Below are 17,332 nucleotides of genomic sequence, written 5' to 3' on the forward strand. Positions count from 1 at the left end.
AGGAGAGCAGGAGAGAGGGGATAGCTGCAGGCTGAATGCCTGTACTGCTCCCTCTCCTGGAAACATTTTTAACAGTGGAAATTTTTGAGACATTAACACCTGCTCATACCCACAGTTTTAACAATAGTATTTTCCCCTTAACCTTGGGCCCATTACTGCTCTCATTCTGTAGGAACAGGATTTGACCATGTAGGTTTTTGAGGTAATGGGCTGTTATTTATTAATTTATTCTCAGCATTGCTTTTTTTGGCATTTAACCTTGATTTTGTTTTTTATATACTCTCAACTTAATACCTAACCTTCTGGTGGCTACCTGTTCATGTTATATTTTGATTGGCCTCAGAGAGTGCCCCAAAAGCAGCTTGTATCCCTTTGGAAAATGGAAATCTCAAGATGGAAGACAAGGAACCCAGATTATCTCTGCAACACTTTAACTTGGTTTAAGTTAGCTTTTTTACATTTTCTTTCCAGATGATTAGATATAAGTGTATAAAATCAAAACATATCCTATATTCCTTAGTTCTGAAAGGAGTGAAAATGTTTAGCACTAATGTTTTAATTTTACTGTCAGAAACAAAATTAATTCAGTCTACTACTAAACAAGTGAAACATCACACTTATATGTGAGTACAGAGGTCACTTGATACTTGAGTATGAAAGGACTATTGAAATGCCAGCTCTGTTTTCTTTCTAAATCCAGATTCCTTTTGTGTGAAATACCTCAAAACCATTCCTCACTGGAGTGCCAACTAGTCCTTAAAATTGATCGCAGGCATCAATTAGCTTTCAAGTGTACTTTAATTTTTGTAATGGTACCAGAATAGGTATATAGTCCAATCAAAGCCTATATGAAAAAAAGTTATAGGACCAAATTAGTTACTGGCATAAGTAGGAACACTCTTTCTTACTTAAACTGCTACTATTTTAGCTGTTTTGTATAATTTTGGGTTAATCCTAATGCAAACGATACATTTAACAGAGATGTTCTAACATTAAAAATGGAACTGACAAAGGATTTCTTTCTACAAAAGCAGGGAAAGAAGTGCCCTGTACATAAAACAATCCACCCTCTTAAACCCTTGCACTGAGAAATGTATGCTGTAACGTCACAACACTAACCTTGTGGGTTATGCTGGTTGTTTTAAGGCTATGGAGCCATACACAAAAACAACAACATCAAAAAACCAAGTACTTTTCAAGGTTTCCAAGATACCAAAATATCAAACTACAACTCATCAGCAGCCTAAACATTTCATTTTCCCTGATGCAGTTGAAATGTACTGAAATGCACTAAACATTGCTACAAGCAGAAATTTTAGATGTAAAATACACTGAATACAATAAACTAACAAATGTAAGCATTCTTATACTTATTAAACTATTAATCTTCAGACTGAATGCAACTGAAATTTCAGTAGATAATATACTTGCAACTTTGTCAGCATAGCATTACTGCAACCAGGGATCCCTACCTGTGGCTTTAGTTTCTCCTGGATGTGTCTATGCGAGACGCTTAATGCACAGTAGCCTAATAACACCTTGCAGCAGCATGCCAGGCAAGAACTGTGCTAATATGCTACTGTGCAGTAGTATTAGGCTACTGCACAGTAAGCATCACTAAAAAACTGTGCTCTGGCACTACTGCTCAGTAACTGCAATTACTGTGCATTTAGTTAGTACTTTATTAAGCAAGTACTGAACTAAATGTGCGGTACTACTGTGCATTAATGGATGTGTAGATATGTCCACTGTCTGCACACCATACTGGGCTTGGTCACATGTAACAGTAGGCCCTAGACCAGTAGTCAGCAACCTTTTCAGGTTCAGGGCCAGAATGACCCAACTCCAGTGAGAAGCCAGAGGGCGCTAGGATCTGGCCGCTGCTTCTCTTCCCAACAGCAGCTGGAGAGCTCTCCCTGCTGAATTCCCATGCTCCAAAGTCCCACATCCTAAAGTTTGTGCAAATGGCTCTGTGACTGTCAACCCCTGCTTTAGGCCATTAAACAAAATGGTTAATTTTGGTAATCAATGGTTACTGCATTAGAATACAATAAAGACAATTTTTCAAAGATTTTCAAATACATCAATTTCAAGTCTCGACCTGCAATAAATGGCATTTTTAGCAGTGTCTGTAAACAGATGTTTCCCCAAAAAGGTGATTAAAGTAGATAGTTATTTAAATGCAAAAGAAAAAGACTTGAAAGTGGAGATGGGAGGTTAGGATTGTAAATATTTAAGCATCTGCTTCAGCAGCCTGATTTTTAGGAGTCCTATCTTTAGCAATTCACATTGCCATCAAAGGGAACTACTGAATGTCTAAAAAAAATAGGCTACTTTTTAGGTGCCTGAACAGAGGAGCCTCACTTTTCACTCATTTGGTTTTGAAACCAACACATTCAATTACAGAACTGAATGAGAAAGCTCTGAGAATGAGAGAAAGCATTGTATTGTGTCAGGGTGGATGATAGTTTTATGAAGAGTTTAGACTATGGATTGTATAGGATGGTCAGTATAGGGGTAATGCTGCCTCAGGCATGGGGCTGGACTGGATGACCTCTGGAGGTCCCTTCCAGCCCTAATTCTTTATTATTTCTATTCCTTAATAAAAGGTTTGATTAATTCGTGTACAGTTTAAAATGATTAATTTAAAAGAAATTAAACGTTTTTATGGAAGGAACTGTCCTCACCACAAATTTAAAATTCTCCTGGCTTTCTCCTATATTCTGAGGGTGAGCTGCTATACTTTCTCAATTTTAACCTGCCTTAGGTGATCAAGGTGAAATTCTGCTTTTTGAGTGTATTTGAGATGCTGTTTGTTATATATAAGGGACTAAGGGCACATCTAAATGTGCAAATAATCCAGGAGCAATTTATTCTACAGTAAAGTACCTAGACTAAACTCTCCCAGGCACACATCTATGCATGCAGAGATGCGGGGGCAGATTTGCTGCTTCTAGCAGTAGACTGCTCCTGCTCCCTGCGGCCCTGTACCAGGCCCCTGCAGCTGCCAGGGGAAGCTCTAGGCTCTTCCTGGGTGCTAGCCCAGGGGCCAGGAGACATCTGCCTCCTGGTGGGGGCTGGGACATTGCTCCCTGCCCCCAGGAGCTGCCTGCTGCCAGGGTGGGTTCTGTCACCAGAGCTTGGGCAGGGACAATGTCCTCCTGCCCTGACATCAGGGAGCTCCCAGCTCAAGCCCCGTGATCATGGGGACAGGGCTGGGAGATCCTTATCTCCCAGCACCAGCTCCATGGTTGTGGGGCTGGCACTAGGCAAATCTCCCAGCTCTGGCCCCACAATTGCAGGGCTCAGGCTGGGAGATAAGGATCTCCCACCCTGGCCCCGTGATCATAGTGGTGCCTGGGAGCTCTCTGCTACCAGGGCAGGGGGACGTTGTCCCCATCTGGGCTCCGGTGGTGGAGCCTGCCCTAGCAGCAGGCAGCAACCAGAGGGAAGGAGCAATCTACTGCCCCCTGCTGCCCTGCTGACCGGCACACATTTGCTCCTGATCAGGTGTCTACATGTGTGCTACTGTACAGTAAATAATCTTGAGTAAATTTGCTACTTGCATTTGCAGGTAGCAAATTTACTCATGATTAGAGCAAATTACTGTGCAGTAAGCTCTAATCTCAAGTAAAGTGTCTTGTGTAGATGCGCCCTAAATCATTTTTCATAAAACCGGGTCAATTTGTACCCTCCAAAAGGAGATAAGCTACTGAAGTCAGTGGAATTGCATACTGATCCTGCCTGTGTTTCTTGTTCCTTCTGCTGAGGTAGAGATGATGGGATATACTCAACATTTCAGTTTACCTTTCAGATCTCATACTAAGGCTGGAAAGCCAAAGTAATCCAGCTCAAGAAGTTGGTATCCACATGAGTAACATGAATCTAGGATTGTTTCTCCTTCAGATCTTGCACCTTCACCAGTTGCAAGAACCAGTGTCTAAGGGTCCCTTAACTTCCACGGGCTTTGGACTAGACATACAGGACTAAAGTTAGGGACATAAACATGGAAGTAACCAATATTCAAGGACAATCCTGAAAGTTTTGGCTTAAATGAATTGTCAAGAAAAGCAGTTTATGACAAAATTATGATAGGAACCCAAGAATTCCTGGGCCCTGTTTCTATGCCTAGACCATGCCTCTGAATATGTCTTCATTCTAATTAAAGGTATTACAAAGCTTCACAAGACGGAAAGATAAACACTATCAGACATTCATTTGTGTTCACTGAATACTGTCTTAGATAGCCAGGTTGCTAGTACCTGCAGAAATCTCCGTCTGCCTCTGGCAGGGTCAGTGAAGCCACTGGATTCTTCATTAGGTCTGCCACAGAGTTGTCCTTTGGAGTCACATAAAAGAAAGGGATTCCAGTGCTGTTATTTATGGGCCCATCACTGACAGGTAAATAATTCCCAAATGGCATCCCTTGGATCTGGAAACACAAACATTCAATTCTGTAAAGTTTTGCATATAAATGTTGTACAAAACTGGAGGCTTCCCCAACATCAGCAGCAGAAATGGAAATACAGCCTAGATGTTCTGGATCCCAGTTGCCATTGTCACCACTAGACCAAGTGGGCATGTCTACATGTACTATTAATTTGACTGATTAAACCTGGTGTGGTTTGCATCAGAGTTTATTGCTCCTGGGCACTGTGTGTACATGTGTGCCAAGGACTGCAGCATGTTGAGCCGGGTTGGAGCAGCCCTAGCTGACAGGGAGCCCAAGGGGTCAGCCTGCCAGCCTAGGGCTTCTCTGACCCAGCTCAACATACTGTGGAGGGGCTGGCTGGGGCATGAGGATGCTTCAGTGCAGGGCTAGCTGGCAGATAGCCCCCTCACTGAAGTACCCTTGTGCCCCAGCCAGTCCCATCGGTATCTACATGTGCGTTGGGGCAGAGTAAATAATGCTGCCACAGGACAGTACTTGTCTTACAAGTACTGTTCTATGGTGGTGTTTATTAGTTTACTGTGGCCTAATAAATCCTCATGTGTACAAACTGAGACTTTACTACAAAGCTAATTAGGCAACTTTTCAGTAAATGTCTTGTATAAATGCACTCGTTACCTTCTAAACTAAACTGATTTTTCATCAGGGATCCTGGTTTTCTCTGATAAAAAAAAGAATCTTCACTGTTTGAATTTTAAAAAGTAACCCAAACTCCACATTTTTTCATGATTAAAATTAAACACCACTAATATATATATCATGAAATATATTAATATATATATATATTATATATCATGAAAAAATGTGGAGTTTGGGTTACTTTTTTAAATTTGCAAATTGGAGATTTGTTTTGGTATTTTTTATCAGAGAAAACCAGGATCCCTGCTTATCATACTGCTATGACAACACATTCTCACATATGCTCTCAAAATGTCTTCAAACAGCACAGGAGAAAATAAATTAAAACACATATATATGAATTAAAAAACCCCATGAACACATCTATACCAAACCACATGTCTATCATTTCATAATCTCAGAGAATTTCTATTTTAATTCAGACTTTTAGTTGGCTTTTTTCACTATTTCCCCCCCTATCTATATTGAGCTTTTAATCTGGAAGGTGCCCATATCTGCCTAAATTAAAATAGAAACCATTTTACCTAGAACCGTATTTAAAGTTTTTTGCCTTTAAACACAGTTCTAGATCCTGGTTAGTGGTCCAGTATGGATTGGCTTACAGGCTCTACTGACATCACTTGTTGTTAAATCCTATTGACAGTAATGGAAACAGGAGCAGATCAGTAAGATGTGTTTTCAAAAATTCACTGTTTCAGTTGTGGATTTAAATAATAAAGTGAAAAAAATTAGTTAATTTAGTGAAACTGGTACGTTCTGGTAACAAAACCTAGCTAAGTTGTATCATCATCCAGAAAAAAGTCTGGATGATAATATTACCTGGATCACACATTTTTCATAATGTTCATATACTTGTATTGTTATAATGTTTATATGCAGCCTCTTCTGCAAATGGTAAGCGGATTTTTTATGCAGCCACATAACTTGGACATTAAAAATATTTGTATATTTATTAAGATGTATAAATTTAAAAATAGCAGCTATCAACAGTTTAGCACTAGAAGTTTCAAATTGTTTTGAAAATCTGTTTTTTTCATACCTGGTTAACTTTATAGTTCACATCCAGAAAGGAAGAGTGAGCACATGAAGTATAATTCATACAAAATAATCACACCTCTTAATTACAAATTTTATTATAAATCATTTTTTTTACTTATGTATTGTAATTACAGAAAGCTAACCACATTCACTGAATTAATGCTGCATTTCCATCAGAAGCTTTTGGTGAGACTATAAATCGTAAGAGTTAAGATATGGGTCAATAGTATCTCTGAAGCCTTGAGATGGAATTACAAACGTGTAGTGTACAAATGAGAATATTTTATTAATGATATCTTTTTAGATTTGACACTTTGCAGTTCAGAGTAACACAAACAGCCAGACAGCAATTGTTTGAACAGTGTTTTTAGGAGGTTTGACTAGCTTCTAACTTTTACTTTACGTTTTTTAAATATAATTTTAAACTTAGTAATTTGTGAACAGTTTAAAGGAACAGTGAATTTAAAATAGTCTTTCCTGTTTGCAAATATTAGTGATAACTGGGTCCAGCTCAAAGCTGCCTTCTTTTTTATTTATTTGTTTATTTATTTTCAATCAAAAGGCAGTTTTTTAAATCTGGAAAAATTAATAGCCCAGTATCAGTACTGCCAAATCTGTTTTGTACCACATTGCTGACACAAAAGTGGTCCTGAGGCTGGCAGAGCTAATTATGGTAAGATGACCCTGGGATAGATAGATCTTTTGGTAGCACAGAGCTAGTGTAGCTGCTCCCAGCCCATCTCCCTCACCCTGCAACTGATACAGAGAATATAGATCACGCAAAGGGGACATAGCTAGTATACCCTTTTATTCTGTTGATCCCTTGAGGCCATCAAAGTCAGCATACCTTAGAGCAGGCTGCTCTGAATTAATACTGGGGAGGGGGACCAGTTCAGTACACAGTCAGCCAAAGGTTGAAGGAATGCAAAGGCCTCTCTCCAAAAACTAAAATGTAATCGGTTTGGTTGCAGCAGTGGATCTAGCCCAATGCTTTTTCTCTTCTTTTTCTGCACCTCATTAGGGTGGCCTTTAGCATCTCTTCCACTGAACTCTTAAGCATGATTTCCCATCCTACCCTAACTAGCAGAGAAGCAAAACTGTAAATGTTGCTACGTATGTGCCTGCACTGTACTTTTACTGGCTGTTTGAATAACATTACTGACAGCTTTTATTATTTACCCTGCATATTTTGTGGCTGACATCAGGGGATGATTATGAAATAATAAAATATTGTTTTCTGTAACAGTGCTGGGCTGTTATTATGCAAATTTTCATTATAATAAACTGTAATGTTAGCAAATAATTTGTAATTTATATCTAGAAAGCTTTTCCAAAACAGAGTGATTATTTACTGCCTTTTTCAGAACACTAAAACACAAGCAATAAATCTGCAAGCCCCTTCTGGCTGTTCAGCTCAGCATTAAAAGAGAATTCTCTATTGCTAGCATAAGATGTCACGGTACCTTTTCCTGCGTGGACTGAGTAGCCAAGAAGCCCCAGCTGTTATAATGGCTCAGGAAACGGGCAGTTCTGATCGCTTGCTCCAGAGGAGCAATGCTGTCGTCTGTCCCTTTGACACTCTCTCTTCTGTAGGAAAACATCCTAGAAGGAGAGGATACCTGCTTGGATCTTCCAGCCACTGGCCTGGACCTCATTTGCCCATCTTCTTTGTAAACAGAGGCCGGGTAGCTCTGCTTCCAGATGCTAGTCGTGTCTTCCAGGAGTGCAGGGAGAGCTTCCTCGTTGGAGGAGCTGTCCAGTTCTTCCTCCACCTCATTGGTAACAGACCAGGAGACAGAGTTGACTATCACATATCCCCAAGCAGGAGAAAGCATCATGCTACACCAAAGCAACCAGGAGAGCCAGGTTACAGACACAGTCCTTTTCCTCAGCTGTATTTGATAGCAGCGCACAGACATTTTGTAACAAACACTCCCAGCTAAGAGCCACACTGAACCTTGCCTAGCCTGAACCTTTGGAATGAGAGCAGCACCCTCCTGTGGTGAACGCTGGCACAGAGCTGAAATATACTTGCTCTTATTAAAGCAATATCAGCCTGTAGCGGCGCCATGTAAACTACACAACTCTGCTGCTTGGAGCAGAGGCTGAAGTAACACAGAAGCTTAAGCAACAACTGGCAAACAAAAGAATTTGTCTAAGACCCAGCTCCGCTTGAAGGAGCGTCTTGACAGTCTACCCATCACACAAAAAAAAAAATGTAGTAGAATGTCTACAGAAACTCCAAAAAGTATGACAGCTTGAGCATGAACAGCAAAGGGATGTAACCACTTCTGTCACATTGTATACGGCTTCCATGCTTTCTGTCCTCCCACCTCCCAATCAAGCCTTGGGCTGTGCCTTTGGGCTATATTGTAAACTGCTTTGTCAAATACCCACAGCAGAAGTCATGGGCTATCTACTTGTCTGGGATAGTTAATCACTCAGGAACAATCCTGCCTTGAGAAAGGGCCTGGACTAGATGACCTCAAGAGATCCCTTCCAGTCCTATTTTTTCTATGATCCTATTTGATAAAAATACAGATTTAAAAATCAGTTAGATCCCTGGTACAGTAGCATATATCAGAGCTCTGCACAGTTTCTTATAATATGGTATGTTGATGGAGTAGTCAGGGTTTTTTTATAAATAAATGTTATCTATCAAGTATGCTCTCTCTCCTTACTTTTTTCCTTTGGCAAATAGCCCTAACTTGATCCCTTGTCATAGTAACCTGGCTGTTCTGCATTTTGATATCCATCCCAATTATTGGATTGAGAACCAAAAAAAAACCCAAAACAAAAAAAAAAAAAATTGAAGGTAAGCAAGGATTTTCAAGAACAGAAAGATGGAAAGTTAAGCTAGTTTCCCTCCCCAGTTCAGGAAATGTCTTCTAGCTTCTTGGGGTTTGCCTGCCACCTTCTCACCTTTCCTGCACTAGTGCTCCACAAAACTATTAGAAACAGTTAGTTCCCAGGCATGTCTACACATGCTATTAAGGACACTGAATAAACTCCAGCACAGTTCATACCAGAGTTTATTACTCCTGAGTGTACCGTTTCTGTGTGCGCCCAGGGCAGCAGGACATTGAGCTAGGTCAGAGCTGCCCTAGGTGGCAGGGGGCCCTGGGCTTCAGCCTGCCAACCCAGGGCTGTTCTGACCCAGCTCAACATGCTATGGAGGGGCGGACTGGTGCACGAGGGTACTTTAGTGCAGATATAGCTGGCAGGCAAGCTTTACTGAAGCACCTTTGTGCCCCAGCCAGCCCCATCAGTGTCTACATGTGTGTTGTGGCATGCTAAATAATGCCCCCGTAGGATTGTACTTGTGTACGATCCTATGGCAGTATTTATTAGTTTACTGTGGCCTAAAAGGGCCGCATGTGTAGACACTGAGACTTTACTGCAGAGCTAATTAATTAGTCAGCTCCACAGCAAATGTCTTGTGTAGATGTGCCCAAGTATTACCCAGTTTATTTCCTTAGGCTAATGCTTTTGTGGTACAATTTTAATGTATCAGTTTATTTCCAGGATTTTGCTAGATCATTCCTTTGGTACTGTGGTCATATAGGAAAATAAGACAATATAATGGCTGGCATACGAATGGGAAATCAATAATATATTATACATACTACTCTGGCTTGATTAATAACATTGTATGTAAGATACTGACTCCGCAGTATCTCAGCAAAAAGTGGAAAGTTCAGCAAGAATTTTTCAAGATTCTTGACAATACCAACTCCTGCCCCTGAGATTAGAGTTGAGTTCTGTGTATACTAAATGGCATCCCTATTTCTGGGTTACATACTGTAGATAAAAAGAAACATTTGGTTAGGTCATTAGTTTTGCCCATAGTTCCTGTCAAGTTTCTTTGCCACTGTGGTTTCAGGAAAGGCTTTCACATTACTAAAGATAGAAACACAGAAAAGGGTAAGATGAAAAAACAACCAGACAAATACATTCCACAGTAGGATTTCTTACAGATTTATTCAAATATGCCAACCAGTTTAAAAAGATCAGAGTTAAAGACAATAACAACAAACTTTAATACAATTGCATAACTGGTAATTACAATCTCCCCTTATCCCCAAATTCCCAGGAAAATACAACATTTTTTTTCTTAACTATAAACTAAACACATCGTAAGTGCAATACACCCTTGCAAACAATTCTTAAAGGTCTGTCTGGTTTTCCCTTAAGCAAGTACCACTGGAGATCTGCTGTGGATCAGAGGTGCGAATAATAAATCTCTGTCCATCTTTTAGAGTAATGAGTGCATCCTTTCCAACTGGAAGATTCAGTTTAACAGAACTCTTGGTAATTTTGTCTTCCAACATAACTTGGAGGAGCTGAAAATAAAACATCAAATATTGTAAGTATTGTTACTGAGGAGAGGTTGCATCCAGTCTCTTCGTTCTACTGAACAACATGTCTTTTCTTTTACCTGTTTCTTCAAACAGTGTGCTGGTTAATGGGTTCCTGCATGTAATTAGTACATGCTGAATTCAATACCTTGCATGTTTAGGATTGTGCCCCAAACTTTTACCATTTACTTTCACCAAGTGAGTCTACACTGAAGTCACAAAAGTTATGGCAGTGTAGCCTGGTGCTCTGTGAATGAGTAACTTGGCTACCAGAAGCAGCTTAGCAATGGCAGTGTGGGCTAGCATGCAAAGCAGTCTCAGTGTACCCCTAGTCTACTCATGTAATGGGACACAGTTAATAGGAACCCCAAGCCAACCTTTAACGTATGATTTATAGTTGTACATACTACTCTGTCATATCCCCTCTTATTCTCTATTTCTCCAAAATGTCTCCCAGCCCTTTCAGTCTCTCTTTGCCTGAAGTGCCTCTCAAGGCTGTAATCTTGCCCTCACTGGTATCTGTGCTGCTTCTGCAGTGGTCTTGGGAGAGCTACTCTCCCACCTGCTCCAGCTCCATATGTGCTAAACCAGAAATAAAGCTGCCCTGCAGCTGCACCTGCCAAAACTCTTGGGAGGTGTTTCTGGCAGGCCTTCAGCACAGTGTTACCATCTCACGTCCAGAGCCGGCAAGGCCAGAGTGGGAGGCTGCTGAGCAGGGCATACCTGAATATAGTACTGCCAACACTGCTGATATACCAACTGGAGTCAATTAGAACTTTACCTTGACTTCAGTGTGGCCAGGATTTCACCCTGGGTCTCTAACTGCTTTAATTAACACTTTTTACTGTATCTATAACCTGCTTGATTATAACAAGCACTGAACTGAGAGCACATCACTGGTTTATATGAGGCAGTTAACTGTTTCCTTGTTTCCTCTATCCTCTTCAAAATTAAAGCACTGGGTTTGCTTGTATGCCACCGCTAACCCATTGAGCTATGTACAGTGATACTCAGGTCTGTTCTCCCTGTGATTTGCAGTAGACTGTATGTGATGTGGGCGTAGAATTGGATTAAAAGCTACAGTGCAGGGCTCTGAAGATAAACCCACTGCAGGAGTTCAGTTTAATGGGATTTTAATTTGGTAACAGGTGAACAAAGAGAGGAAGCACAGAGTGAGTATGCTGGGGTATTATAGATGAAGGAACATTGCTCATGCTGTGAGAAAGAAACTGCAAGCTCTGTGATAAGAAATAAAGATCAGCTCCACATTTTCTTAGCTGCACTTCAATACATTACAGCATGTTTCAAACCCATCTATTTGTGCGGTCAGTTTATTCTTACCAATTATTTTGCATTTGATTATGTGGCATTTCATCTGCCACATTGCCCATTGACCCACTTTTGCTAAATCCTTCATTGTCTCATTTTTTATTTTACCCTAATTTTTCTACTAAAATAAGTGTTTTGTTAGGAGATGTTTTACACTGCTTTCTAGAGGATTTTATTAACAATGGTTTTAATTTATTCAAACATGTGCTGGGTCCTTCCCAATTAATTTTAAAAAAGAAAGCAAGAACATGGTCCCTGCACTGAAGAGTGCAGTCTAAATTTGACAAGAAGCAGCAAGTGAAGTCCAGCAACAGATACAGATGGTACAGAAGAGGAAGAATGATGCTGACAATCCAAAAGATGACAGAGTTACTTGGCACAGCACAGACATATATTGACACTGCTGGTTTGGGGGTTTTTATTTATGACTCCTGTTACCATTCCTCCCTCTCACTTCTTAAAGGCTTCAGAGAAGAACAGAGCTTTTTAGCAGTCATTTAGATGAGATGAGGGTGGAGGTGTGACACAGACTTTCTGAGCATAAGAGGCTGCACCAAAATGCTTAAGCAGCCAATTTAGCTTTCCAGCCCCATCACACTTCCCACTTCCAGTTCTCTCAGTCCTTAATTTTTCCTTCCACTTTCTACTTCTTGTTTCCCATGCCCCTCCACAAATCCACTCTGCCCTCCATTTCCCTGCCTTTACCCCATCCTCTCATACCTTCACATACCCCCCTCATGCTCACTCTGATCAGCCCTGCCCTGCTCCACTTCTCTCCCCCATGGTAAATAAGTGAACTATAGTTTCTCCTTAGTCTACTACTTTGTTATTTCCTCCTAATTCTTAAAGATCAGAGAGGCAGCATGTAATTATTACAACACGAGTTCCCAGCCTTTCCAGGCTCACTACCCCAATTCCCAGGTGAGCCCATTTTTAACAACTGAATTTCCATGGGGCTCACAACCCTACTCCTAAGTGTTGTGATGCCACTGGTGTTGCAAACCTCATCCAGGAAACTATGCTTTATAAAATTCCCTGCTGGTTTGACTTGATTTGCTTGTATCCTTCTAATGTGCTTTAAGTGTACTTCTTTCATGACTATCATGCTGGGTGCATCTACAAATGCTATTAGCATACAGCCATAAACTCTGGTACATGTGGTGCTGGAGTTTATTGCTCATGGGCTCCACATTTATACATATGCCCAGGACTTCAGCACATTGAACTGGGTCAGAGCAGCCCTGAGCTGGCAGAGAGATCAAGGTGTCAGCCTGCCAGCTCAGGGCTGCTCTGACCTGGCTCAACTTGCTGTGGAGAAGCTGACTGGGGCACGAGGGTACTTCAGTGCAAGGCTAGCTAGTAGTCAGCCCTTGCACTATAGTACCCTCATGCCCCAGCCAGCCCCATCAGTGTCTACACATGTTGCTGCACACTAAAGAACTGTGCCATAGGACAGTACTTGTATTTACGCTGATTTACAAATACTATCCTAGGGTGTTAATTAGTTTCCTGCAGCCTAATAGGGCCGCACATGTATACTCTGAGACTTCACTGTGGAGCTATTTAGGCAGCTCCACAGTAAACGTCTTGTGCAGATGCACCTACTTAGTCGCACTTTACTTTGTGTTAGGCTAGGTCATGACTCCTGGCAGAGATCTGGGCTTAACATGAAATAGGGCTGCTTTGGCCTGAGGAGTTCACAAAAAGGCATCCTACTGCAGGAAGCAAAGTACTCCTTGGAAAAGAGATAGCACACCCACTGCAACACTCCTTCTGGGGTACAGCTTACTCTCCCAGCTGTGCTAACCTGGCTGTGCAGGAAGGCAGTGGCATGACCTACTTCTTCTCTGCCTTTATATGTGTTGGACAATTGACAGCAGCTGGTAAAATCTCCTTGTTTACACCCCCTTTCCCTGGTCCTCTTTCCTCCTTGCATATCCATGTAAGGGCCTAGCAGAATTTGACCTGCCATGAATTATCCCACTGGAGCCACTGACTGGGTAAGTGGAAGGGTGGTACAAACAAGAGTGAGTTCTCTACTGATGAGGTTTGGTGCAAAGAGAAACTAGTTTTAAAAAAAGAAAAACTGCCAGACAGGCTTGGTAAGGTCCTGACATCTAAACAAAGGGTAAGTGAATCTGTCATTTATGGAGAGCTTTACAAAACCTGGAAATGAAGCTGATGGGAGAAATTCAGATCTGAGGGAATGGCTGTAACTACCCTGCACTCTCTCCCATCAGGCTTGAATGTGGCTTTGTGCAGAAGGGTTACTTACCTAAGGACTGCAGTCCAAGCAGTTAGCAATCCACACCTTTGCCCTTGGGGAGTGTTTTGTGCTCTTGATGCTACAGTCAGAACCATATTTGAAAGCAGCAAAGACTGAGATCATATTTTTGCCCCCTTGTGGCACAATCATTTGGGCTTATAGTAGGCGGCAACTGCCCTTACCCCACGTTAGTATCCTTTCTATTCCTGACACTAAGGAAGTGTGTAAGTTGCATAAATTTGAGACATCCAGGATACTAGGAAAGGAAATGTAATGGAGTCCATACTCAGCAACTTATAGTGTAACATTGGCTGTGAATCTTAGTGCAGTTAACATGAGACTGGCTCCATTAGAAAACTCTGCCCCTGAGATTAAAGACATATGTTGTCAGTATAGGAAAGAGGGTGAAAGGCCACTGAAAAAGCTAAAACATTATTTATATTAACCAGAAGTGTTTCATACAGATTCCTATCAACCCTCATCTCTTCCAGTTGGGTTTTAAAAATCATTCAAATGTTTAAAAACAACCATATAGTTGATTTTACCTTGTTGCCTGTGGCTGTGTCTACCAGACAGCTCAAGACCTTGAGAATAACACTGCTTAAATTAACATCACTCTGGCTCTGTGTCAAAGTTACATGTGCTGGTTCTGGGACTTCAACTTGAGGCTGTTCAACAGAAAAATCATCCAGCAGGTGGGCAGGTTTGTGAACTACTTGAACAGAAGAACTGTTCTGCTGAATTACTGAGAGACCGTCTTCTCCTTCCTCCTCTAAATGGGATTGGAGAATATGAATAACGTATTCCAAAAGTAGCAAGTTAAACAAATGCCAGGATCCTAGGTTTAAACAACAACAAAAATCACTGCAATGTTTTTGCTTTTAGAACTTTACATAGGTACATATTCTACCCATTCAACCTTTAAAGCAATTGGTTTCACTATATTAGTACTAGGTTGAGTGGATGAGCAACCTAGTTTTCCCTAAATAAGACATGTTATCTTACACGTCTGCTCACCAACATCTAAGCAGAATTTTCACTCAGTTCAGATCAGATTCTAAGCATAAACAAAAGATTATCCATTCCTCCCCCCTGAATTTACAGGAATGCTTGTTCATCTTCCAGTTCAAATTATTTTCTAAAATGACCTTCTGCTGCAAGTTTTATCAACAACTTCACATCGTCTGTGTTGCTTCTCACACTGATCGATCATAGAAAGCTAGGCTGGAAGGGACCTCAAGAGGTCTTCCAGTCCATCCCCCTATTCTGCGTCAGGGTTCATCATACCTGAAATGTTCCTGACATTGTATAAGATGTTTGTATAACTTGCTCTTAAAAACCTCCAGATGATGGAGATTCTATAGGCTAATTTTGTGGCTAATCTGTTCAAGGTTTTACCTAATTTATAATTCCAGTAACAATATTTATCATACCAACCCTCATTGAAACCCCCCACCCCCCAGAGGCTACAATGTATTCTTCACATATGGGGCTAAAAAGTCTAACTGGGAAGAACTTCCTTGCCTTCATTAGACTTTGAATTATGCTTTTGGATTGCAAAGACCAGGCCTTTCTCCTTGTTCTCTTTAGCAGCAGGCGTATTAGTGACACTCAACTAGTACTTAATAATTTGCACATGGAAAGAACACTTTATAGGATCATCAACAGAGGCACATCTTGAATCAATGTGCAGCACACAGAAATTCAATCAGTTTTTAATTAAAAATCCTGCCTCTTCATATTGAGTCTTCTATTGCATTTGTCTGAGGAGCTGATGCCTCCCTTGCTTCTGCACATCCTGAAGTGATGGTGGATTGAAGAAAACAGAGATGAGGGAAGGATTATTATTTTCTGTGCTGCAAATACAGACACCAGATACTGGAGGTCACTAAGAACTACTAAATGTTCTACAGCAAGGGAATATTGAAAGTGGATGTGGTAAGAGGAACAAATATGGAACAAACTCTAAGTAGCACGCAAAAAAGGATGTAAAAGTTGATAAATTCTTATAAATCATTGCTGTTAGGGATATAAGCAAGGCAGTTTGTGCAGAACAGGACCTGGGCTGACCCTTTGTGGGGGAACTTCTGTGTTGATAGCAGACCAGTGTCTTTGATGCAGGACTTCCTAGTGGATACCAGAGCATTCTATATTGGGCTTGCAAACCTTCCCCTCCTAGGAGACATTGTGCTAGGAACCTTGTACAGTTCACCACATAGAGTTTCCCCTTAGTGGTTTTTCCCTTCGCTTTTATTTCAAGTTATTGTAGCAATTAGCACTCAGAAAGCAGTTAGTAAAGTTAAAGCACTAGGAGGTAAGCAGGTAGTTAAATCTGCCATCAGGTTTCATTAATAAAGTACCGAGAGGGAGACAGCTAAAGGAAGCAACATGTATTAGCATTTTGTTATGGATGTAATAGCTCAACATGGAGCTAGGACAGGAAGGAGCTAATAATAGGTCCTAGAAACAGGGGCCATATGAGGCAGGCCAAAGGGCCTAAGCCTAGAAGGACAGCCTCATTCCTAGAGGTATGTTTTCTGGGGCAAGGTTTGACTGCATACCGGAGGGTTACTTGCACAAATTTACAGCAAATTCAGTTAGAACCAGTTTCTTGGGCAACTACAAGTATGTCCACGCAGTATATTTTGATTTGTAGGATGCTCCTCTTCCCCTTCCCCGACAAGCACTGTTGAAATTCAGGAAAGGCAAAGCCTGTCAAGGTTGCCTGAATACAGAACATTAAGAGCTGGGGGCTGATTACCCCAACTGCTTTAGCTCCTTCTGCTCAACCTCTAAGTCTTATTGGAGTGGATCTCCTAGGAGCAGGGGAAGGAGAGTGGGTAGTGATAACTTACAGAGCCAACACTATTAGAGAACTACAATTACTAAGATGCAAGAAACTGATAACACAATTTATCAAGACACCAAGGGACACAAAGAGAAGAAATTATTTGATTGCCTAGATACCCCCACTGCTAGGGGCTGGGCTAACAAACAAAGGGCATTGGAACTACTTGGGTATAAGCAAAATTGTTACCTGCTTGGTAAAAATTACTGAAACCTACTGGGAAGGCTCATGAATAATACATTAAGCTGGTTATAAACTGCTTAGGAAAGACTAAGTGGATAAAGCAAGAGTAAAGAACTACTGGTTTCCAAGTGACTGATGACTTGGAAACAACTATTTTTGAATATTTACAGACCCATAACAGATAGAGCACAATACGAGGTAGCAGTTTGTGTCTGCTACAA

At 41.0% G+C, this 17,332-nt stretch overlaps 2 protein-coding genes across 3 annotated transcripts in view; both read right to left on the reverse strand.

Annotated features, from left to right (window-relative positions):
• Positions 1-8,071, reverse strand: part of CREG2 (cellular repressor of E1A stimulated genes 2) — a 28,140-nt gene extending 20,069 nt beyond the window's left edge. Inside the window, exons 1-2 of the mRNA XM_006261421.4 lie at positions 7,591-8,071; positions 4,263-4,432 (exon numbers count right to left, since the gene is read on the reverse strand). Of these exons, the coding sequence (XP_006261483.1) occupies positions 4,263-4,432; positions 7,591-8,046 (626 nt within the window). The 5' untranslated portion in view covers positions 8,047-8,071. The remainder of the gene's footprint in view (positions 1-4,262; positions 4,433-7,590) is intronic.
• Positions 8,072-10,089: 2,018 nt separating this feature from the next.
• RFX8 (regulatory factor X8) overlaps positions 10,090-17,332 on the reverse strand; it is a 50,516-nt gene continuing 43,273 nt past the window's right edge. For both annotated transcript variants that reach the window (XM_059721004.1, XM_059721005.1), the window contains exons 14-15: positions 14,626-14,918; positions 10,090-10,470 (exon numbers count right to left, since the gene is read on the reverse strand). In XM_059721004.1, the coding sequence (XP_059576987.1) occupies positions 10,294-10,470; positions 14,626-14,918 (470 nt within the window). In that variant the 3' untranslated portion in view covers positions 10,090-10,293. The remainder of the gene's footprint in view (positions 10,471-14,625; positions 14,919-17,332) is intronic.

The sequence above is a fragment of the Alligator mississippiensis genome, chromosome 1 (genome assembly GCF_030867095.1).
Source record: "Alligator mississippiensis isolate rAllMis1 chromosome 1, rAllMis1, whole genome shotgun sequence".
Taxonomy (NCBI): Eukaryota; Metazoa; Chordata; order Crocodylia; family Alligatoridae; genus Alligator; species Alligator mississippiensis.